The sequence below is a fragment of the Pempheris klunzingeri genome, chromosome 6, assembly GCF_042242105.1.
Source record: "Pempheris klunzingeri isolate RE-2024b chromosome 6, fPemKlu1.hap1, whole genome shotgun sequence".
In the NCBI taxonomy this organism is placed as follows: Eukaryota; Metazoa; Chordata; class Actinopteri; order Acropomatiformes; family Pempheridae; genus Pempheris; species Pempheris klunzingeri.
Genome location: NC_092017.1, coordinates 14,443,388 through 14,470,070, shown reverse-complemented (window position 1 = coordinate 14,470,070; position 26,683 = coordinate 14,443,388). Strand labels below are relative to the sequence as shown.

General features: G+C 41.7%; 1 protein-coding gene across 1 annotated transcript in view; it reads right to left on the bottom strand.

Moving 5' to 3' along the window:
• Positions 1-26,683, bottom strand: part of xpr1a (xenotropic and polytropic retrovirus receptor 1a) — a 67,292-nt gene that overhangs the window by 35,314 nt on the left and 5,295 nt on the right. Inside the window, exon 3 of the mRNA XM_070832403.1 lies at positions 23,701-23,752. Within this exon, the coding sequence (XP_070688504.1) occupies positions 23,701-23,752 (52 nt within the window). The remainder of the gene's footprint in view (positions 1-23,700; positions 23,753-26,683) is intronic.

Genomic DNA, 26,683 nt, shown 5'->3' with positions numbered 1-26,683 from the left:
TCCATTTCATCTACACGATCAACATCTGCTTCTGCAAGTACACACACACACACACACACACACACACACACACACACAGAAACTCTCCCTCTCTCATTGATTTCATAACTATCTCATAATTCACCATTTGGATGCATGCCATTCTAATACATGCTTGATTCAGAAAGTGGTGAAGCGACAGAGACAACAAGGAGAAGAACGGCAACTAGAGCTGAAATGATTAGTCAATTAGTCAATTAGCTGATCGACGGAAGATCTGCAACTACTTTGCAAATTGAATAATCTAAAGAGATAAAGATTCTGATATGGTGTTCTTATGATCATGAGAGGCCTCTCCTCATATTGTGTTTTTTTTTCTGCTTAAAGTAATTAATTTAAAGTAAGTAATTTAAAATTAAAGGGACTTCAGGAGGCTCAACCTCATGGAGAAGGTTTTGCTGGAGGTGCCTGAATACAAAAATACAAAATACTTATTAGGACGACTGAGTGTAGCTGCTAGAGAAGCAATTACAAAAAGTTGGCTTAAACTAGACTCCCTATAGAGGGATTATCATATAATATCATTTATGATACATTTGTAGTGGAAAGGATATGGAGACGTCGCCAGCTCTTGGAAACTGAGAATAACGTTAGACTAAACCAATAATCGATTCTGATCGATCGAAAATAATAGTTTGATAGTTAAAAAATAATTGTTGGTTGCAGCAACACATGGCAACACATTGACAGGCCATGTATCCAAGCCTGAGCTCCAGGGATACATTTTAAGCCTCGTAACAGCAGCAGAGCTCTTGCCAAAGCCGAAGTCTGCTGCGACACTGCCGGTGTAACTGTGGCAGCCCCTGAGAGTCTGTCTCTTAGGGACAGGGTTGTTACTGAAAGCAAGAACAAAGGTTCTCTCAATATTCACACATGCACAGACAGCCATAACTAAAGCACCACTAACAGGATTGTAAAACAACAGAGTTTGGTTGTAAACAGATGATATAAATGACCTGAAGGTGATTAGGAAAAAAAACATGCATGAAAAAATTCAAGAAGGTTGGTGCTCTAGCAAGGCTTAGGCAACAAACATACTGCAAAGTTTTGTGTGACTAAAGAGCGTCGGCAGAAGGGATGTCAGACATCCTTAAGATAAATCTGCAATGTAAAACACAAAAACAAACTGGTTAGTATGCAATAGTGGCCAGATTTTTTTATGGGCTGCAATGTACTAATGAAATCAGTCTTTGGCACTGGACATGGACTGCTTTTAGCCAACAATCCCACATCAATAAATAAAGATTTTAAAAGATTCAATGTGAGTTACACCAGTCTCTGATGATAGAAAAGGATGGTCTGATCATGAATTCACAATTCAATGCTCATTGATTATCTACTGGGAATAGTTAATGACTAAACAAGGAAATGATTTTAGAGACAGCGATGGTCTCCATCTCTTTATATATTCATTTCTATAATATATCTAGATAGATTTCTCCATACCTCAAGTATATGAAAGTGCTGTATATCTAATATTGTATTTATCTGTTATCTACTTCGATGTATTGCCTGTTTGCCTCCTTTCAGCAAAAATCATGTGTGAAAGAGAGCAGAGATGAACAAAGGATCAAATCAGAGGTGTGCAGTAATGCAACAAAGCAGGATGGATTGTTAGTTACAGAATTTAAGAGCTGAAAGCATCAGGCCAAGAGCTTTTCAGCTAGCTGTGTTTAATCTGCAAAAACACTTTGGTCGGACAGAATTTACATAATTGTACCACTTATCACACCATCACTGAGAAAGTGAGAAGTACCCCGCCCAGTGAGAGAACAGTTGTCAAGGCAACTGAGGCGAGGGTTCAACGGGAGCATGTCACTGGCCTTGAGAGATAATCAGGGAAGGAGGGGCTGAGGTGGCGTTTAGTCATTTAGTCATGTCAGTATAAAGTACATTGCAGTACAGGTAGGCAAGGTCAGCTCAAATAATTTTACAGATGAACATACACAGACCATCAATGCTTCTGCTGCTGTGAACTGCACATGTCCAACTCATAGCAGGTGATAAAGCAGGTTAAGGGACACCGTAATGGTCCTTTTTAACTACAGTTCAGTTGTGGAGAACCATTTGTAGGTCTGTTTATGCTCCGCTGGCCACTCCACTGACCACTGACCACATTAAGTTTAATGAGTTAATCTACTTTGTGTGTTCACAGATAAATGACTGCAGAGCTCTGGCATAAATCTGTCTCTCTCTCTCTCTCTGCTTATTTCCTGCTCTTATTCTCAAATGTCTAACGCTCTGCATACCCTCTTTTTATGTCTTTATCTGACTTTCGCATTCTCCGCCTGGCTCTACACTTCTCTTTGCATAATCAGCAAGGCAGAAAAGGTTAAAAGGCTATCTTGTTTCTCAAAGTAAAATACTTATGTGCTTATGTGTGTGTGTGCATGATTAACACTGTGCCTGAAATGTGACATCAACAGCAGAAGACGCTCACTGGATGGCAGCTGGCAAGCTCTCAGAAAGATGAAAACAAGCCACCTCTGACTAACCATCTACACCTCTATCTCACACACACACACACACACACACACACACACACACACACACACACACACACACACACACACACACACACACACACACACACACACACACACACACACACACACACACACACACACACACACACACACACACACACACACTGTGTGTCCCCAGGAGAATGTGCAGTCCTGGAGTCCTCTGTCTGTCCACCAGGAGAAACACATAAGCAGGCAGTCTGCTGGACTCAGAGTCTGGAGTGTGGCCAGAGCATGCAGTACTGAAGAAGGAACCACATAGTGCTGTTTGTGGCTACAGGCCCAGCAAGGTCAGTGTGTTCATCGTATTGCTTTTGGTCTTAACAAACAGGAGTGACAAAATGATAATGATAATAATATCACACATATGATGTGATTATATTCAGTGAGTTGGTCATGAATGCCAAATGTGCCCAAAAAGGTTAGGTTCAAGCTCTTTGAACAATACATGTACACACACTTAATGTATTTTATGAGCTATAAACTAAATTATATGACTGTACTGTAATGAAACACATCAGTGCTAGTGTTCATTTTGTTTTAAATCAGTCGAGTTGGGACCCACCTACAAAAAAAAAAAGAATACAACACGCACCTCTTTGAAACCATGCTAATTCTCAAAGATATGCTGATTGAGACTCATCATTCAAAGGAGTTTACTTTATAGAGAGAGTAAGAACGCTCCAGAGAGAGAGAGCTGAGAGCTCAGGCTTTGGGCATTACTGGGGCTGGAGCCAACGGCTCAAATTAATACGGTAAATTGATACGGCTCGGGGCCACATTCCTCCACCACGCCAATGTCTGCTTTTCTCTGGAGGAGAAAAGTCCTCCACCTCAAAAGAGCCCTCTGTGGCATAGGCGCCTTATGAGTCTGTGTCACTCTCCATTTTTCTCTGGCCAAGGGATCATATCACCGACTCTTAACTCTCAGCAACAAAGTTACTCAGTGGGTGGAGTTAGCGTCAGACTTGGGGGTGAAATCACACCATAATCGTAATCCAGCTATTGCTACTTCAAATAATCTGTTAAATTGTGGTGACTACAAGGTGGAAATGGTGACCTAATGGCGGCACTACACCAAAGATCATGGTGTGACAAGATTTAACAAGCTGTTAGTTATTAACGTGACAGACCACGTTTATCCTTGGGCCCCAACACTAACAGGATAAAAAGCCATTATAGGACACTGGTGTTTGACTTAATGTCTTAGAGAAACATCAAAATTAGTTTACTTCTGTATTTGCCTATATTGCACAGCAAAATTTATTTTTCTGAGAAATGCATATAGCAATGAAGAGAAAAGAATGTGAACAAGAAAAATGCAGTCAGAAAACGATAGAGATCCATTACAAAGACAGATAAAGAGATTCTGAGCAGAATCAACAGATTGACAAATTCCTCTGCAGAGCACTTATGCTGTCCGTCACTTTGCCAAGGCCACTAACACAGTGAGGGATGGCTGTATCCAGGCAACCAGGCGGCTAGCATCAGCAGCCTGTCTCTAACCACCATCAACCAATCACAAGCATCAACTCCCACCATAGCCAATCGTGACTGATGTCAAGCAGCTGCTGTTCGACTGGGAGCCATTATCACGGCAAACCAGCTCAGTGAGTGCCTGACTGAGCCATCTGTTGATCTCAGAGGTTAAAACACACCTCGTAGCCTTCAGGACATTACTTTACATCTACCTAAACTCGGGGAAGAAATTACAGCAAGTATGTGTACTTAATACTGTTGTGACGATTACTATCTCTGGGCCAGTCATTTTACATGTCACAGAAATTCACTTAGTGAACACTGTTGTTTTCTGCTTCTCTAGATCTTCATTAGCTACTTCATAAAGAAGTCAGTGCTTCTCCTAAATCCAACTGATTCTGTTGCAGTGTATAGAGACGTTATTACTGAACCCTCACGCTGTATTTTCTTAAGTGCTGTCGTGTCCAGAGGACTATTTGGAGATCTTATCTGCCTCAATCTACATTTCACCATTTCCCCTTCACACTTTGGCGAATATCACTTAAGCTAACCTATCCTGTGGAAAAACATGGTCTCTGAGCTGTGAAGTGTAGAAGAGGATGTTGTGAACGTATTCAATTTTTAAAAACACAACAAGATGCTGAGCTATTTCCACTTTGGTCTGCAGAGACTCAGCATAGCTCATCATAAGCTATCTGGATCTGACAGAGGAAGACACAGTTCTATTAGAGCATATTATTATCCTGTGTGTGTGTGTGTGTGTGTGTGTGTGTGTGTGTGTGTGTGTCAGTATAGACCAGGGCTGGGCAATTAATTTCTACAGGGGGCCACATGAAAAACCTGAACTCTTTTGGAGGGCCGAACCAACGATAACTTCAACTTAATTCGGCTCAATATTAATTTTCTCCCATTGTAAAAGGCAGTCAATCATATACTTTGATTAGCTGCTACTGGTAATCAGAAGTATAAGAACATTCTGTAAATATTAATGTAAATTTATGAATTGTGGAGTAGTTACATCACTGTTTCATTCTATTTGTAACTTGTTAATCTTCACAAATACTGAAAAGGTGTTTTGCAGTATGTTAAAGGTAAGCAACTGATCAACTCCATACAAATAACAATAAGTGCTTTTGATGTTTTCAGTTCAGTTTACTTGTTCAATGAGAAAAATCCAGTCTGTCTTGGGCTTGAACAAGTGCATTGAAATCTGACTGAATCTCTGAATGTTTGTCCCATTTCAGTCCCAACTTGTCCAAACTCGATTTACCTCCGTTAAGAAATCACTCCCTGTTGTTGTCTCTTTCATTGACTGCATGGCTGCCAGCTCCTCCGTGATTTTGAAGTCTGCAGCTCTCATCCAGAGCTAGGGAAAAGTTAACCGCTCTGTACTTCAGCTGAAGCTCCAGATTTCCCGCGATGTCCTCAACCCTTCTCGTTGCAGTGAACCTTCTCAAACGCGCCCTTTTTCTCTGGGCATATTAGCGCAGCAGAGTCCACCAAACACTCTTTAATAAACTCTCCGTCAGAAAACGGTTTACTTTTTTTGGCGATTTTGTGAGATATGACATAACTTGTCTTGACAGCTGCATCTCTGGGTGTGCAAAGCTCTGGGTCTCCTCGTGTTTGGTCACGTGGTGGCGATTCAGATTGTAATCCTTAAACACAGCGACTTGTGTACCACAAACTAAGCACATGGCTTTACCTTTGACTTCTGTGATGAAATATTTAGCAGTCCATGTCTTGCATTCGGAATCAACTTTTCTTTTTTTAACGTGAGCCGACATTTTTAGGGGGCTAGGGATAGCTGGCTAGCATCGTCTGTCGCCGTGCAGACAGACGCAGATACATGCGTCCTTACGTAAATAATAATAACGCCAAGCTTTTCAAAATAAAAGCAACACAGTTGTATTGCATGCACAGCATAAATACTTGTTCATGTGTGTTTATGACTGACATACCGCGGGCTGGACAGGGATGCCCAAAGGGGCGTATGTGGCCCGCGGGCCGTAAAATGCCCAGGTCTGGTATAGACCAACCACCAGAGGCTCCTCTGTAAGGACTGAGGTAGGTTTTGTGTGTTGTAAGTGCAATATCCCACCAATACCTCTCCTCTCTTCTTCTCTCTCTGCCTCTCTGCCTCTCTCACTCACTCACACACTATCCCCCTCACTTTGACAAACAAGTTTGGGCAAGGCAATCTGTTAGCCTCACTGTGGCTGACAGTTCCTGTGATGTCTGGTTCACTCTTTGTTTTGATCGGCCAGGTACAGAGTAGGCAAAGCCTACAGGGACATCTTATCCGCTCATTCTCATTCTCTCTCCCTCTGATCTGCTGCAAAGCTGCATAATAATGCAAACATTACCAATACAAAGAGACTGGTGAACCTTCTCTGTAACTGTATTTAACAAGCTGATGTCTCTCTGTCTCTTCATTTGTTTATTTTTGTCATTTGAAAGGACTTCTGATCCAAGCTTTCAACTCTAAAGAGTAACTCTACGGTCAGGCTAGCAGCTCTGTGAGGTTGTACACAGGCACAACGGTGCCCTGCGCTAAATGCTAACATCAGTGTGCTAACAGGCTCAAAATGGAAATGCTACAATGTAAATGGCTAACACCATCTTAGTTAATTGTGTTAGTATGCTAACATTTCCTAATTAGCAGGTACAGCTGACGACAGCTCAGCAAGTAATTCCAATAATAATAACTCCATTCCAGAATCTGTGCTTTAAACATCAGCAGGTCTGTATATATTTATATGTATAAACCCTGTAACCTGTTCAGAGTCAGTACATTTCATGTTAGACCTTTCAACAAGTGACACACTACTGTGAGTGCATTGTGAGATAGTAATACAAAATGACTTTAAGGGTGAGTTCATCACCCGAGGGCATCTACAACTGGGCCAGGCTGCTGAGTTTCAACATTTTCAGTGGGACAGAAAAGGAGGCTCTACTCAAACTGAACAAGGACCTTCAGGCTCAGCTCCAAAGGGCTGACGAACACAGTTTCTTCCAGGAGCAAAAGATCACTGACCTCTCCACCAATCTGGAATCAGAGAGGAAAGAAAACGAGTGTCTCTGGGACCAGGTGGAATATCTGACCAACGAACTGCAGAGAGCAAAGATCTGGTCAGAGCAGCAGAGCAGTTTGTTCCCCAAAGAAAGAGCAAAGTGTTTCCAGGAGCAAACACTCAGAATCCACCTTGAAAAAGCAGAGAAACAGTTGGCTCATGAGAAGAACCAGAACCAGAGATATGAAACTGAGCTCAAGGCAGAAAAAGAAAAGAGTGACACACTTCAGCAGCAGCTTGAGGCGACAAAAAAGTCTCGTACTGAGAAGGTGTCACAGTACCAGGAGGAGGTGCAGCACGATGTGTCTGAGAGGAAGGAGTCCTTCCACAAGGAGTTGGAGGACCTGAAAATCGAATTCCACCATCCGACATCAACAAGCGTTGAGAAAGAGATCAGCCAGGCCCTCGACAAAACGACGCTACATGTCCTGCAAGAACTGAAGGACCAGGTCTGTGAACAGGAGGAGCAGGAGGAGTTCTTTCCAACTTTAGAGGCACCTGAACTCTTGGGAGAGGACCAAGTTCCTGAGGTGAAGCCTCCAGGAGAGAAAGAAGAAGACTTCTCTCTGGAAAAGAACCCGCCACTTCCTCAGTTAGAGGAAGAAAAAAAAGAGGGAGAAAGAGTCTGTGACCAACTAAAACTCTAACAAGTAAGAAAAATAGATAAAAGCATTTAAGAAATCAAAAAGTACTTTGAGACATATTTAAAAAGTAATGTGTAGTGAATGCAATGTAGCATCTGACCAACAGACCGACGTTAGTACATTGCTAGGCTGTCAAATATCATCTGTCTCTCTGGACTCTGATCTTAATGTGACGGGTGCGCTGCGTAAGAGGCGGCTGAGCTCTTCGCATTATCTTGATCCATCTATCTATCTATCTATCTACTATTAGAATTGAACTGAAAACTGTGTTACAAAGAGTAAACGACATACAGTATATAGCTGTAACCGAACTGAGTGTGGTGGAGCCACAGCAAGGTGAGTGTCTGTGTGTGTGCTCATGTGTGTGGCTGTGCACACGTGGGCCTCTAAGGTTTATAGATAGAAGCCGCCGGAGTCATAAAAACAAGATAAGTGTTGTGTCAATAGTCCAAGCTGGGGCCATTAATCTAAACAGAATAAGAGCCAGGGCTCCACTACTGTAACCATGGCAGACACAGCAAGGCCTTACTGTAGAGGTGGAGGAAATTCAGCATCCATTAACCTACAGGGTGGCCATGCCATTAACAGAGGGAGTCAGGGAGGTAACTTTATAGCCAGCACCGACACCATGGATGTTGCCATAGCTTAAAAACATCATCACTCATGAGACTCAGTATGTTGCCTGAGGTACGTCATCAGATATCAGTACATTACATTTCATGGAACGACTTGTGCAATATTGCTATTTTGCATGCTATTTATATACAGTACACTACAGCTCCTCTTCTCAAATTCCATATTTTAAATGTCAGGTGTTGCCTCTGAAATGGTGTTAATGTTATTGGCACACAGTCCAAATCCAGTATGAACAACAATATTGATTACTAGTGGAACTTTACTGATTTTCATGAATGATGGTGTAAATGATGACAGCAAATCGGCATAATTAGTGCTCACAAAACACGCTTTTAGCTGCTGTGTGCAACTTATTTTTAGTAAAATGATGAGATGCTCTTTCATTCTCAAGAGACTCCCTCAGCTATTTCATATTGGAAGTAAATATACCAACAAGCTATTATTCATGCTTGTTTAGGGGTGTGTGCCTTAGTCAGCTTGGTGTGGTTAAACGAAGGTGTGTGTGTGTGTGTGTGTGTGTGTGTGTGTGTAGGTGTCCCTCCAGGCTGCTGTGGTATTCTCACAACAGCAGCTGCAGCCTCTCGATAAGAGTCACAATAAACAGCTTCACTTTGAGGACAAAATGAAGTGAAATGTAAGAGTAACAACATTCAGAAAAGCACACTGACAGAGACACACACACAAACCCACACGCACATATTTCAGTTACATGGCAGATATCCAGAAGCCAGCAGATTAGAGGACATGAAACAAGGCATTTTTCTCAAAGGACGGGAGCACATTTTACATTTTCTGGAAACTCTGCAGTCAGGCACAGCTGACATTATAGCCAGGAACATCTTGGATGCATCCTATAAACAGCACAATCTTATATGATGCAAGAAGTTACATTCCAGCTCCACTCGGTATATATCTCTGAGTGTAATAACTTTCTGTAACGTGCTTATTCTGTATGGATGGGTGAAAAAGAGAGAGAAGAGGAAATGATGAAAAAGAGAGGGACAACAAAAAAAAGCTGGATGGCACAGGGAATAAAAGGTCAGAAGGTAAAATGAGATAGAAAGAGAGCAAATAAAAGAGGAAGGAAGAAAAGGCTTCAAAAAGTGTGAAAGTTTGATATCAGAGGTAGTTAAAAAGATAAAAGGAACTGGACTGAAGAATTGAATCAAATTACGATTTCAGAATAATTAAGTACTTAAGTATTCTTGGGCTTTTAAACATGTCTTGTCAAACCAATGCAAACTCAAACAAACATTCTTATCATTAACACATTCTTAACATATTAGTGTCAAACATGTACTTGACACGTTCACTGTTCGTGAATGCTTTACTGACATGGCAAGATTGTATTTGGATAGAGCAACAATGTAACTTTTAATTAAGCCTAATATCTATTTAAAAAAAACCTAACCAATGCACTGAGTAGTCAAAGTATCAGTTAGCGGTAAGAAGTGGGTAGTTGTGTCTCTATTGTGACCATGTAGTAGACCATCAGCTTGCTAAACTCAGTATCACAAGGTACCGACATATACTGAGGCCAAAATGGATATTGTTGTAGGTAAATGTATTCAGGTTAAAGCTAAAAGCAAGTTTGTACCTCAGCATTCCCATTTGGAACCTCTTTCCATTTCTTCATTGTAATGCTGTGACTCTAACTTATGAATGAGCCATCATACTGCCCATTCTACCTTTGTCATCCAAGCATGGAGGAAGGAATCCAATACTTGACATTATTAGATTAGGAGCAATTTCCTGACTCTATCAGATTAGAAGCTTACTGACCTTGTGGTGCCTGAGAGTCATATCATTAACATGATTTACACGAGTAGTGAGTACTCAGGTTTTTTACAACACACTTCATGAAAAGAGTACAAAAACAAACATGAATATTGCATTAATACGGCATTCATGAGCAATTTGGTATCTTTCTCTCACTGAAAGTGAGCATTAAAAAGGCATGGAGCAAAACTTTGGTGGCTATGAATATTAATTATTACAGATGGTGGTTGCACTATTTGATTTCAGCAAATACTGGCATTTATCAAGTATCATCTGAATATTGATTGATTCTCCCATATACAGCTGGGTGCAAGTATCAGACAACTACAAAGAGCTGAGGCTGACAAATGTGTTTTGTTATTTGCACTCAGATCAGATCACTAGATGCAGTGGGTGTAGCTCATTCAAAGTTCGCTAATTGTTGTTTTAACTATCTGCCAATTTCTTTGCCTTTATTGCTGAAACATGTATTATTTGTGGTAAAATTACACGTTTGAATTAGTTTGGATTAAAGCAGATGTTGAGTCATCACTGCCCACAACATCTCCCATCCACCCAGACCAAGAGCCGCAGCAGGAGGGGCGACCGTCCCGGGAGGACAGGAGAGAGCCGGGATCAGAGCTAAGCTGACCCGGCCAGTACCTAAGGCTGCTTCTAGCCAATGTCCCGTCATGGGAAGATGGCCTGGATGACATGGGACTCAGGCTGCCTAAACAACGAAAAATCAGAGACCGTTTGTTCCCACATCTTTACCGAGCTGGCTCCATCTCAACACCCCAGATCAACCGACTGCTACTGACAGCCATACTACCGGGTGCTGGTGAGAACAAGACGACCGCCATGTAAACTATTCGATTTTTTATAATTTAGCGAATACTCGAAAATCATGGGACATCCCCAATCATGAGTGGCATTTGTGTGTGTGTGTGTGTGTGTGTGTGTGTGTGTGTGTGTGAGAGTATGTGTCAGAGTCTGTGTCTGTCCCTAAGCAGCATGGGGTAGATACAAGCTGAGTTTAAAGAGCAGCATGAGGACGAGAGGCAGCCGCTGTCTGTCAACCACCAGTGAGCACTGGGACCCTGAATCCCCATTCATCCCCTTCATCTGGCCTCAGTGCAAACAGACCACCAAAACAGAGACGGAAATTTCTGTGGTGTCAGAGTGGTAAACGTGTGTGTGTCAGTGTGTGTGTGTCTGTGTGAATGGATGAACCATACGGACTCTTGCTCTTCTCTTCCTGCCTCACTCACACACTCACACACTCACACACTCACACACTCACACACTCACACACTCACACACACACACACACACACACAATCACCCTCACTTTGACAGACATAAGTTTGGGCAAGGCAATCTGTTAGCCTCACTGTGGCTGACAGTTCCTGTGATGTCTGGTTCACTCTTTGTTTTGATCGTCCAGGTACAGAGTAGGCAAAGCCTACAGGGACATCTTATCCGCTCATTCTCATTCTCTCTCCCTCTGATCTGCTGCAAAGCTGCATAATAATACAAACATTACCAATACAAAGAGACTGGTGAACCTTCTCTGTAACTGTATTTAACAAGCTGATGTCTCTCTCATTTGTTTATTTTTGTCATTTGAAAGTATTCAATCGTTTTATTGTCATATGATCGATGATAGATGGACCGTTACAGGATCACCAAAGTTCATACTCAGGGGATAAAGTAAAGATAATTTGGGTCCTGAGTGCTTTACATTTCTTCAGCTGATCTGAGAACAGATGAAATGACAATCCATTTTGACAAATGGTTGTACAGTTAGAATCGAGGGAACGCATCATGTCAATGAGACACTCACAAGTATAGACATGCATTCGTCATGCTGATGGTTGTTTGGTAAGCATATGGGGCGTGTAGCTTGTCTGTGAGCAAGCAGTGTAGAAAATGCGTGTGTGAGACATACAAACAAAAAGTACAAACACACCACCAAATTAGAGACGGAAATTTCTGGGATTTTTGAGTGGTGAACGTGTGTGTGTGTGAATGGATGAACTATACTGACTGAGCCACCTAAAGCCCTGCAGCAAACAGTATCTGGCTGGTATCTTTCAGAGCGGACAAACTGAGCCTTGAATATCTGACCTGCTCCTTGTTACCCTGGGTTGTGCACATAAAAAAAAAACACATGCACACTCACTATACACACACACAAACATCTCTTGTCCATTCAAACAGTATTGATGCTTGAATTCCTCAGCTTCTCAGCACAAAAACTATGGTCTTGTTTTGTCCTGGTGAAAATGTACAACCCTACGATGACGCTTTGAAAACGTGTCAAACACAGAAATGTTGAATTTTTAAAACCCATGGAGGGCATGAAAGCCCTGAAAAAGTAATATGAAGCGATTTAATGGAGACAGGCTCAGAGAACGTTGTTCGAGGTAAAAATGGTGTGATGAGATTAGGTATGGAGCAAAACAAAAGATTTGATCATATTAGTGCTGGTATATTAATGTACATGTACCAAGTGAAATTATTATGGTATTTACCAACAACAACAAACTCTCATTACTACCTGAAACGTGATTCTGCTGGTCAGTAGTTGGTGCAATATGTAAGTAAAGAAAGAATAGTTTACCCTGTTTGTTTGTATTCTCAAGAGGTATCCGCATGCTTTCAGAGAGACAGTATTAAAATTCAACCTAACACCCCAACCCTTAGTTCTTCATGTTCTGCCGTTATTGTGTTTAGGTCCTGAATGTCACAGGAACAAAACAAGGCTGGAGTATTTCAGGTCTCTTTCTTTGGTGCCATGGTAACTGTGATGGAGAAAGTTCAGCTCGGCTTTGTGTGTCCACAGAAAGGTACAGAAAATAAGCTTGCAATGCTATGGTGAAACCAACTTTCAAACATAGTACCTCCCCTCCACCCCAGCGATTTTATGCTTTCAAAAATATTACCCAGCATCCTAATAGAGGATTTAACACAACTGCTATGATGCTTCAACACGGCTTCCAGGCTACATTAAAAATAAATGCTTCTGAGATTACCAATGCAGCAATTTAAGTCACTACACATATGATTCATTCACATAAAAACCCCCAACAAGAAATTTACAATAATCCTCTTACAAATGGCTGCTGCTCATGCCATGGGAACAATAAGCTGTTCTCTGCTCAATTGAGCTGCATACTAATAGGGTGATTATGAGGCCTAATTATCAGATGGCACTTGTCAAGAAGAAGCCGTGCAGTTTGCCCCGAGGACGAAATGCAAAACAGAGACAAACTGTTGTTTCTGCTGAAAAGCCAATAAGGAGGGTCTCCATTTTATAATACAGCCGGTTAGAAGTCAAGAGGACACTTGTTTAAATGATAGCCATGACGGGAAGTCAGAGAACATTCCACCAGCCGAAAATATGAAGTCAGAACGTAGCCTAATGTAGACACAGTACACTGTGAGTCAACCCTGTCAGCACTGAAGTCACTGGTTATTATTAACGTACATCATGAATACATTAGTCACATGTTGAGGAGGATATGAAATATGTATATTCCCTGAGGCCAACATATGGCAGCAGGGATGGTTAAGAGGAAATGTTAAGAATGATGAACGGTCTTGACATGGTGGCTTTAAACTCAGTGATAGAAAGCATGAGACAGTGAATGAGTGAGTGTGTGTGTGAGCTAACACACAGTAGAGATGTCTCTCAGTGCTTCCTCCCCTCCATTTGTTTCTAATGTACAATCTCAACCATAAAAGGCTCTCATGCTGATGTAATTTTCCTTCTACTTAACCATCTACCTGTTTTTGGTGCTTATGTGGCTGCCAGTGAGTGACAGGACAGTGTTTGAAGACTTGTGAGCATCAGGGTGGACACTCACCATATTTCCAATCTCACACACTGTTAATAATTCAACATTTAATATAAAAACAGACAGGCTGTCCAGGAGGGAACAATAGCTGTGAATTATTGATACAGCTCTCTCCTCTTGTCTCTGGATTAGAAGAAGGTGATATGGTGTAAATAAAAAGAGAAATTACCTCTGGACCAATAATCTTCTGCCCCCTAAAGAACAATCCCCTGACCTCAAATGTATCAAACTTAAATTATGACTAGTTATTACTGCCATCTTTGGAAAGAACTTAAAATGTGCTTTGAATCCAAATTCCAAACAGGGTTCTTTTTCTTTTCACACACATTTTATGTCAGTGATAACATAACATTTGGAAAAGGAGGCTCCCTGAGGCTTTGGCTTCCTTTCCTCCAATTACCACCAATGTCACCTCTCTTTTCTCTTTCATGCTTCCTCTCTCATTTTATCCATCATTCTCAGCCCTCTGTCTGCCTGCTCACTTGTTTGTCTTTCTCTGAGTGTGTCTGTGTCTTTTGCCCATGGGCAGAATGGTGAAGGATGAAATATAGGTAGACCACAGCAAACACAAATATATGCCACCTCTGTAACCCACCCTCTGTAACCCACACACACACACACACACACAATGTCGTGCACACTGGCACTGACCCCCATGGGTCCAGACTCAATTTAAAGCCAAACTCTCTGCTGCAAGAGAAATGTTTTCATCAAATATCGGTTCTGAACTAGATCCCTCTGCTGACAGGTGCATTGCTGAGGCCTGCCTCAGCCGAGAACCACTTCAGACATGATGAGGAGACAGTCTCATATAAGCTTCATGTGACGGGTACATTTCCACCACGTTTTCATGCCTCTGAGCCAATCTGAGCGAGGCTCTGGCCACTTCTCCAGAGAGACGATGCAGCACACTGGTACAGTGAAGGACACTGTGTCTTCTGCAACGCCCTACTCACCCATTAACACACACAGCACAAACCCACACACATACAATCACCACGTATTACTGCACCATCAAAAACTGCACACACACTCCATTACAAGTACATCATTTGACTTGTAAAAATAACAAAAATAACAGCTTCCCAATCCTTGTGCTGAGAATAAATTTGGATAACTGAAGATCCAATGAGACACAGTGGAGACTAGTGCTGTGTGTGTAATCCCTTCAAGCTTTTCCCCACATTTATATGAAAACTGAGTGTTTACTGCAGACTATGGACACAGTACTGATTTCATTGGTTGTAAACTAATTGCAGTGCCAAAAAAAAAACCAACCCAGAAATAAATCGGCATATGGCCCTGCTGTTATCACCTATAGCTCACAATCACACCCACACCCCCTGTAGCATACAACTCCTTATGTGCCAGAGTGTGCCAGTTTGTGAGAGTCTCTGCATGCATGTGTGTATGTGTATGTATGTGTGTGTGTGTGCAGCAGAGAGCTGCAGTGTGTGAAGATAAAAACATCAAAACACACACAGCAGAGACAAGGTCGCATGTCTTTATTCTTCTCTATCCATCTATCATCGCCTCCCAGTGTTGAATTGTTAGTTTTCTATTCTCTACTCAGTCTGCTGACATTCAATTGTTGAATACAGGACACACACCATATGAGTGCACATGACATCCAAATCTGCAATTCACTGCAAAGTTTTTTTTTCTTCAATTTCAGCGAAGCACTGCAGTTGATAAAGAAAACTATTCAAATGAATCCATCAAAACAGCCTCGTGTGAATCCCTGCGTTATAAATGCCATGCGGTCAGCAATGACTGATTGGTTACGCTCTGCTGGCAGAAAGCCAAAGCTGTTGATTAGGCTTCTCATCACCGATTAAAAACAATAACTTGCCTCATAACAGAGGTTAGATTATGGTTTGGAAGCCCTGCTAATGCTAAACAAATATACCAAACCCCTGAGACCTCGACAGCTGATTTCTAATCAACAGAGGCAGATCTCATTACGTTCACATGCCTTCCATGCTTGAGATTGTCGAGATCACTGCTGGTGCTCTATGTATATGATCTCCAGTTGCGCACCTGGCAAACAGCCAGATCATCTGATCTATGCTTTCTGTTTGTTTAACCTTTACAACAAGACTGTATTCTCACTGGCGTGAAGACTTGAAGAAAGCGTCTGAGGTAACTATTTAGTGTTAATCCTAAGAATGAGAGTGAAGCGTCTGCCCATCTTTGAAGATGATGAGATCACAGCCCGCTCCTGTCATGCTCATTGGAGTGGCAGCATGGTCATACGGCATGCAGATCAGGAGAACATTGCCAAGGCCGAGACAGATGTGCACACATATGTAAATAGTCGCACATACAGGAGTAGAGAGACAAAGTAATGACAAGTTATTGACTGCAGGATTCATAACCCTCATAACTCCAGGGTGACCTCAGCCCTCTGAGCTCCACTAACCTCTCCTTCACCTTCCCCCTCATCTACCCCCTCCCCAAAACACATATTTCACCAACACTTGCAGTCCAGGCCCTGCCATCTCTTTGCCCTCTTTTATCGACTCCTCAAATCCCTTCACCTCATCTTGCCAATTCTACATTTATGCCAGTGGAAATCTTATCCTGCCAGCCTCCTGTAAAATGCCCCAAATCTAAAATTATCCCAGCTGGAGTCACATCCTCATCTGAACTCCTCACCCTTTCCTAACACCACAACAGTTGCTACCCAGCCCCCCTCATCTGAGCCGCCCCATACCTTTCCCTCTCTCACTCTCTCCCCCTCTCCTCTTTCCTCTACTTCATTCAGGCGAGATCTAATTCACAGATGAATAATGGATGGAGGGATGGATGGATAGAAGACTTTCATCTATCAAGGTTCTCTTTCTTTCTCTTGCCGGATGGCTGTGGTGCTAATGCAGGGCAACATGCATTGGAGATGAGCCCAGGGACCTCCCACTCTGTCTGTTTGTCTGTCTGCTGCCTGAGGGATCTCTCTGTCTTTCTTTTTCTCTTCTCTGTATCCATCTCTTTCTGCATCAGACTGGTCATTGACAATCCCATTCAATGATAAATGTTATCATTGTTATCACCAGCACCCCTTTTCTCCTCTATATTCTTTCTTAATCATCGCATCAAACATAAAGACAATCAGTGCTGGCCATCTTTCTTCATCCATGTCTTTACCCCTGTCTTCATCGAATTACCTTTCACCTTTTTCATCTGTCATTACCTCCGTTCAATTAGTCTCTGACCTTGGGATAGTGATCCTAGGTTGTATTGACCCCGAACCCCCCTTCTTCCCTCCCCTCTAATACCCTTAGAAGGCCCATCAAAGGACCAATCTCACAATCCACTGCCACATCCCCCGTTTACGGCTTTGTAGGATCAAGATTGGTTTAAATCCACTCTGGAAGCCAAACCTGCTTGGGTGGAGAGAAACCCAGTCTGTAAACTTGAAAGAAATGGACTAATAATCTCCATTGGATGAAGAAAGCATCTTCAGGCATCTTCACCATTACTGGAAATATTGATAGTATAACGCAGATAAACAGGAAAAACAGCTCCAATACTTTATATAGACCATAAACAAGGTTTTGTCTAAAAGCAGCACAATAGGATTTGTCTTACATAAAGCTGTAAAAACTCAGTTTGAGCCGTTAGTTTCGTCCTACTCTCTTATGGCTGTTGTGTTTCAATGGTGCTCCATTTGATTTAGTTTGACTTGGATTTTCTCTATATGCACCTTCTAAGCGGCACCAAGATTAAGAACAAAAAAAAGAACCAACCCCCATGAAAAACCCAACAATTAGCGCTTGGAAGCGAGCAAGAGCAGCAGCTTGTCAAAGAGCCCATCAATAATGCAGGCTGGTGGGAGACCCTGGCTGCCACACTACTGTCCTGCTGAACCCTCATGCCCGTCTACCTGTCTGTCTGCCTGTCCATCTGTCTTCCATCCATCCATTGAAGCTCTCACCTTCTGAGTGGACATCTGACCTCCTGCCATCCTGCCAGCATCTGCCTGTCTTTCTAACCACATGCAGATTTGTATACATTTCTCAGCCTGGCTGCACGAGAGTTAGTTATGCATGTATCCGTGTGCTGCTGTGGCTCAGTGTATACATGCATGTGTTCATTTATTTATCTACTGTAGAGATACATTCCAGGTTGTTCACAATTGTTACAGTATTATAGTGTGAACACAATATTTGTTATTGGTTTTCATTTGTGTACTTGATGAACAATAACACAAATAAATCACAAAGTAATTAAATCAAAAAGTATTCAAATGAAGGCAACACATTAAATCAGTGGCTTGGACAGAAGGCAGGGTAAACAGTGTCATTTAGAATAAAATAAGGACAAAAACATCATGCTTTTGCAAGACCGCCTGAGTAAAAAAACTTCAATTATCAGCATGCCAAAGCAGGAAAATTACAGAAATCTGAATGCTACTCCACAGAGGGTGCGAGGACAGACTCAAAGGGGGACCAACAACAGTAATAACAGCTGCTGTTCCATCATATACGCCAGCAGAATAATAATCAGCACTGTATTACACAGGCTAGCAGCCTTGTACAAAATGGCGGGCGAGCAAACAGCATGGACAACAATAGAAAATAAGTGCTGACTGGAAGGTGTAGTTGGGGTGATTTGCGGCAGTGATTCATGTTGCTGCTTTCATTAAGCAAATTAGGAGCGATGGCTCACATAGAAACAAAAATATTCATTAGGAAGTGGTAAGAGGGGTGCTGGCAGAGCTAAAAAAGGTGCAACATCGAGCAGGTTTACTGTTCTGTTTATTCTCTATTCTCCTACAATCAAAGCTACAAAGAGGTAAATGAGAGGGAGACAATATTGTCTGGAGGAAGTGTGGGAACAACATCCTCCCTGGCTATACTGGCAGAGACCAGGCAGCTGTGATGATGCAGGTGTCTGGGATGGGAAAGCGAACATCTGGCTTTGCAGTTGCCTTGTTCTGACTCAATGAGAAACAGAAAGAAACGTTAATTTCAGCCATCCATCCATCTATCTGTTTGGCTCTATGCAGACATAGTCTTCATGTTCTATTTTATTCTATTCTACTGTATTCTTTTGTATCTATCACATGACTGAAAAGGTTGGGTGGTTTTATATTGCTCTTTTGAAAGGCACTGTTCTCTATTTCCACTGTGATAGCAGCCCAGCAAACCTCGACCACTTAAACACAATCATGGTCTGGCCTGGGACTGGCTAGGCCACAAGCTCAATAGCCCCATAGCACAGAGGCGAACCTGCACACAAACACATACATACAGACATGCAAATACATGAGCACAGATACCTAGAAATTACCACATCAGCGGTTTCATACCAAGCAAAATACAGTTAACCTGCAACTTATTTAAATTTAAGTGCCTGTATAATGAAACTGGGTCGTGGGTTGAATGAGACGTGTTTGGGAGGATGGCTATTGACAAAACGCATTCTGACATCAAGGACACTCTGTCATATCTTAGTTACGAGGGTAAAAATTTGAATGTCCAATCAAACTCTTATCTCGCTGTTTAAAGGGAAACGTTAGGACACCTTAAATAAATGCTGATCGCTTCATTTCATCGCAGTAAATAAGACTGACAAGGTTTGATAAAAAATATGAGGAGGCTACATAAACTTTATGGAATATACCATGGCATTTGTTTTTGATGGAAATGGTACAGCAATTCATTGCCACACAAAGAAGCACTGCAAGCATCCTATTTTCACGCCACTGCTTTTATGGCATTATTGATTTGACTGCATAAAGCATGAAAAGCCCTAAAGGGATATGGCACCTGACAGCCAAGCCACAATAAAGTCGTGAAAATAAGGTGAACATTTACTGAAGGAGTTCTACTGTACAATAGAAAAGTAATGCAACATGACAAATCATCCATTCATTACAGTTTTTTCCAATTCATTCATCTCTGACAACCAGACCTTGTGACTCAGAAGAAAATCCATTCTTTGGTCCCCTGAGCTGTAAGTCGATAATGTAGCACCCTTTTCCCCTCCTCCTCAGACAATGTGTGTGTGTGTGTGTTCATGGTACAGCACAGGAGCCCCACCCTTACTCCCACTGTCAATCCAGCAGTGCTATCACTGCCATCTTCCCACAGCTGCCCTTTACTCCATCCCCGTACAAATACCATCACAGTAGTACACTGGCCATTTACAGAGAGGCAGAATAAAGGACACAGTGAGTGAATGAATGAATGAATGAATGAATGACACAGCAATTGAATGACTTGCAGTTTGAAATCTGCTCCCCCTGGGGGATTAGAAAAATGCTTGATAATATAAGTGCAGGCATGTACAGCATGTCAACATTGCTGGAGATAGTATGACACACACACACACGCATACAGATTCCTGTTAAGCTGTGTGTTTATTATCCAAACCCATTGTTCTCAGATCTCTGTAATAATCAGCAGACTAATTGAATTAGATTGTGGCATAACTCATTCTAATGGCTAGAACAGGAGGAACCAGAGATCTAGCCAGCTGCTCGCTGTTGTCTTCTACAGGCTCTCCACAGTGCAGGGACAGGCGTGTTTTAATTACAATTACATGAGGACCAATGGAGGGACGAAGGGAATGAGAACAAAGGATCTTAACGAGGAGTGAAGGGTCATATGCAGCATCAGAGCCACCATAATGCATATGTGTTTTTCTAATTGCAGCGAGCACTCAATTAGCGAACAGCCATCTTGTTAAAACTGAATGATTCATTTGAGTACAAATTGTGGTGAAAGAAGTGCATTTGCTGTAGTGTGATGTTTCCACAAAGGCCGGGGTGGATGTGTGGATGCATAATGTCTGTTTTATCAAAGGTCAGGCTCACTAGCACTGCAACACATAACACAACATGAGAGACAATTATGTACTATGGGAAGATCTATGAGCGATAACACATTACAAATATTGTTCTGTGTTGTTGGCCATGTATAGTGACAGCCTCATAATCTGACAATGATACGTATGCTGAGGTCCTGACAAAGGCTTTAAAGTGCTGCCTGTTCTGTGTTGTGTCTATCTACTACACAGCTCTATCAGGTACAGCAGGGTGTCCAGTGGGAGAGCAGAGTGGGTGAGCAAGTAGATATAACACACTAAACTGCCTCCCTCAGGCAAGGGAAACATCCTCTGAATACCAAAAATGCTGCTTTTTGTAATGACTGAGGCAGAGCCAGAGGCAGAGAGAGAGATAGAGAGAGAGAGAGAGGTGGGGCACACATCTTCATAATTAGTCTACCACTCAGGGAACAGATTCAATAAAATAATCAAGGTTTAAAATTGGGCTTAAAAGATATTATTTCAGCATCGATATCAATATATATGTGCAACAGTGACATAAAACATTTTCTTTAAGCCACTTTATTACATTTTGATTACTGGTTTCCTGAGATGAGATAATTAAATCTTATCTCAGGAATTAATGAATTAATCAATTAGATGATTGACAGAAAACATCTGGAACTACTTCTACTCGCAAAAATGCAAAACAGACTTTTGTTTTAGGTTCTCAATTGTGAGAATTTGATGCTTTCTCGTTGTCTTACGTGACGGTAAACTGAATATCTTTGTGTTTTGGGCTGTTAGTTGGACAAAACAAGCAATGTGAAGCCATCAGCTTGAAGGAAATTGTGATTCAGTTCAATTGAGAATATAACTAGCAGATTAATCATGATGCTTGCTATGACTGCTCTTGAACTGATTTTTAAAAAGATGATGTGAAACAAGAGGGGGGCTGTGGCTCAGGACATGAGCAGGTTGTTCAATAATTGCAGCACTGGTGTCCTTGAGCACGACAGTAAACCCTAAATTGCTCCCAATACTCACAGAGGCAGGTTGTAAAGCGCTTTGTCCACTTAGGTAAAAAAATGCAGCACTATGCAGCATAAGTGCAGTCCATTTTTCCAATATCGTTCTACCCCAGTTTAAATTCAATCAGATGTGACAGATTGGGTCTGGTGGATGTGAAGAGAAAAGTGCTGCAGTAAGCTTGGATATTTTAACACCTGCTAATCTTGTTTCTCTTATGAAAAGTCAACAAAATCTCAGCCACAGGAGAGAGCGCTGGACCGGGTTCAATAATGCTGTTTGTCTGCCTCTGCTGCTGTTTTCATCACAGTGGGAGACACAGACAAACAGTGGGCTCTCTCTTTCCCCTAAAAACACCAAAAGGGACATCAGCTGTCCAATAAATTCAAAGATTTCTTCTCCTTCACAACAAATGCCATTGTCGATACTCTCTTCGTCACACTTGGCTGATTCAGTGTTTTGGTAACATCCTGTGCTGTGTAAAAAAGTGTGAAAAGCACACACATCAATTTGATTGAGTGAGAAATTCTGAAACGTCCCAATGAAACCAGATGAATGACACAGTATGATTGTCTACTGATTGATTGGTCCCGTCTCTATTCATAACACACCCTCACCTATCTTGCGACAGGCTGACAGAGGCAGAGCAGTGACCCATGAGTACAGCTCAGACCTGAGACAGGAAACGATTTATCATCCACATTGAGCTCGTCTAGCATAGCTAACGGTCTCAAAGGAGAGACACAGCTCATGTGTTATAACCGAACAAGACGCCTGTCCCATTGCAGTATTAAATGAACTATTTAGGAACAAACAATACAAGCTCTCATACACACAACCCCAATGAGCATTCATATACACACTTAAATCACATTTCATAGAATATCTTACACAATAAATCCTGAGGGTTTCCTTTCACACCTCCTGACAAATGTCTGAAACTGATCTTTGTGCCTGAAGCTGACTCACACACACTCAGTAAATGTTGCATCTTTGTCGCTCATGGATAGATTCACATTGTACTACCATCCACATCAAGGCCGCTCAGCTGGAACTGAGCTCTGGGAGTCGCAGCTCTGTGAGGGGCATGTTGCACAACATTGAAAAATCACTATACAGACCCACACACACATCTGAGCGCACAGCCTATCACAACACAGACATGCAAGCATGACGGCGGTCGGTTTTGTGCAGCCATATTTCAGGTTAAGTCAATTTCCTCTGCTCCATCAGACTCTCCTGACACACTTTCACAGTCAGACAGACAGAGCAGCACGTTGCCATAAAATCATCAAGTCAGTCTCAAGCCTGCAGCTAAACAAAGTTGTTTACCTCCTCAAACGGGTATCCAAAATAAAAACAAATAGTTTACATTCTTTCCCTCATCACACATCACTTGCTGTCTAATGCCAGATTAATTATAGCCAGTGGCCTTCCTTATCTTTGCTGTGTTGAGTAGCAGCACTTTGCACTGCTGGTCATTGAACCCCCACTCTAGTTTGCCACGTTGACTATTGGTTCTGTTCTTTTAACAAACTTAGAGTTTACTTCATCAAGACAGTATAAGGAAGAGGAAAACATCTTTTGAACCACAGCAACATTAAAACCGTTTCAAACTTCTTTCAACTTTACTTCGCTGCATGTTCTTCCATTATTTCATGCAGGATAAGACAATAAGGTAATGATATGGTAATTGGCCTTGGTATGGCTGAGTCATAGTCTACGCAGTAAGTGGCAGCATGTCAGCAACGATTTCCACCTATTTTTAGCAGGTGAAGGGCTGTTATTCTGGGGATGCCCACACAGGCCCTGAGCAGGGGGCACCGGGTACAGAAGTGTGTGTCTGTCTGGCTTTGTTTATCCAAACAGGGAGTCTCCTTACCTTCTATGGACGGGGCTTGGTCCTGGGCAGCATACAGCATATCCTTGAACGCCTGATGGGGAAATGAGAAAAAACAAAAATCACTGTCAGCAAACACTGACACAAGCAACACAAAAGTAGTTGCCAAGATGTTAAAGTATATGTCAAGTGCATAGAATCCATAAATACAAAGAAAAGTGTAAAAATGGAGTACCTGTAAAGTCATTTAATAAACAGAGAACATGTCAAAATGACCTGAGTAAGTTCCACATCAGATCAAATGAAGAAAGTGCATTTACAGTATATCGCTAGTATAAGTAAGACAAAATTACAGTAGACCATGACGCATTGCACAAGCACCATCTGCTTTTACAGCATCATTTACACCATCTAAAGCCATTTGAGAGCCATTAACTAAACTCTTGTTCCCCATATGGGGAGATTACAGTAACCGCCACACAGCTGTTAACATAATAAACAACGCACTAATTTTGGCATTTTAATGATCTCATTTACAGCAAGTTACAATATTAGTTACACAGAGATGTAGAGCTTGCAATAGCTCAAAGAACTGAGAGGTATAGGCCCAACAGTGCACATATTTTAGCAACCATAAAGATCAACAAAGCAGTTTGTTGTGTTCATCTTACTGTATCATCTTTTGGCTTTCTTTTTGGATGAATGAGAGTGCCGCTGTGTTGCTCTGATGTAAAATAGTAAAACAAGGACAGGAGACTCCACAAGACTTTAACAAGAAAAAATGTAACTAGCACTGCAATACTCATGCAAGAACCAGGAGTATTTTAGAGTAACAAGTAGCAGCATGCAAGACTTTACTTCACTATTACATTTTGACTAAATTATAGATCTGTAGTCCACATGGCATTCAGTCCGTGCTGAATATTCTTCACTATTAAAAGGTCTTGGCAAGTTCTAATATTTATTAAATTCTTTACTGCCTATTGTAAAGTCCTCCCATACCTCCCTCGTTTACTTACACCCTTTACTATTTTAGCTTAACTGAATCAAAAAGGACACAGCAGCATTTTCATCTACTCAAGCAAACATTATATTATTTTATTATTACCATAATACACAAGGAGAGATAACACAAAATAGTCGTGAACAACTCTTAAAATACTTACAATGACAAATGAAGGGCATTTACTTTTGCCTGGATTTTTTAAATGAATTATGATATCTTAAATAACAGCTTAAATTGTTATTTTACAGGCGTAGAGTTTAATAGACTAATATTTTATCAAAAGTGTACATCTGTCTAATTAAAAGACCAGATTGGTGGGAGAGAGACACACACACAAACACACACAACACACACACACACACACACACACACACACACACACACACACACACACACACACACACACACACACACACAGGCAGACAGACCGATTGACAGATATAGAGCAGAGAGAGAGAGCTGCAGCGGTTAAATGAGGTTGTATCTCTGCAATAAGATTGATCTTGAAGATAATGGAAACAGACATAATTGCATGCCGGCTCATCTGGACATATCAGTGGTAATCAGAGAAAAGACTGGAACTGAATCTCATTTCTCGATAAGGATGTCTTTATAACTAAACTGCCTCTGCAAAACAAAAGAAAAACTTTATGAAGTTTTATTAAAAACTGAACCATGAAGTCAGTGTTTATACTTACAAGACTCAAAGTGGACAACACCAAAATCTGCACCATGTGCCAAACTTATCATTATCAGTCATTTTCCACTCGTATTGTCAGTAAATAAAATCTGACGACCTGTATGTTTTCCTGTTTTATCTACAGATTATATCAAAGCTCTACATCTATCCAGTTCCTATATAACCTGCTGCTTTTGTAACATGACAGTGAGAGGGCCATGTGAGTAATCCAGTGTGTGGGTGGAAACCACTCAGCAACTGCGGTGCATTAGTAGCAGCTTGGATTGTTAATACTTAGGTTCCTGTGTGAATGCATGCACAATGACACTGGAGCCTAATCGAGGAGGTGAATATTTTATTTGTATGTAGCGTTGTGTCTATCTTGTCTGAAAAATATCACAGGAGACCAAATATGCACACACACACACACCATTGGAGCTGGGACCGGTCCTGACTGATCTCTGGTGATCACAAAGGGTCCCCTTGACTAATAGGTGGGAAATAGACATTCAGCTAGGGTGGGATTGCCATGGTGATGGCAATGATGGGAAAGGGGGGTGGGGTGGCACTTTAGGGAATTGGGATAAACCTGCAGGCTTGGCAGTAATCAGTAGTGAAACCTGTAAACAATAACTAAGCCAAAGCTGATCGGGCCATCAGTCTGAATGACCATGCACTAATGCAATGATGCTGCATGCTCACTAACCATGTACGTAACACAAGTACCAGACTGAAGTCACTGCGTCTGACTGAAGCTTACACTAAAGAGTGTCCAGTCAATTGAATGTTGTCAATGAAGTTCAATCCTTCAATGGCTGTGACATGTTGAGTGGACTCCTAGCAAAATATCTGAGAGCCAAATGGTCAAATCGTTCCTCTACAACCCTGGAGATTGTTATCCCTGTACTTGAAAAGATCACACAGCGTGTATTATTAGTCTGAAGAGATCATTGGCTCAAATAGAAAGCCAATGGTGGATCACTTGAATCCTCAGCTCTGTGTCTGAGTGGATCCCTGCATGTAGATAGAGGAGGATGGGAGGGGAGCAGAGGGCAGGTCTGGTCGGGGACCAGATGTCCTCCCAGTGGGGGAGGAACGATGAGGTGAGGATGGGAGGAAGGAGGGAGGTATAGAAAGGGGGGTTCTCAGCAGTTGCCATGTCTGTTGTATACATAATGTTCATATTGTTTAACATGCTGATAAATGATTGCACAAAATATAGATGATGTGAGCAGCGTTGTATATTTTATGTACCATTTCCAATATGTCTGTCACAATACAAAGCAGTGTGCTGCTTTAGTCAGTCAGATTGATTAGAGAAAGACAAGGCTTCACCTTTG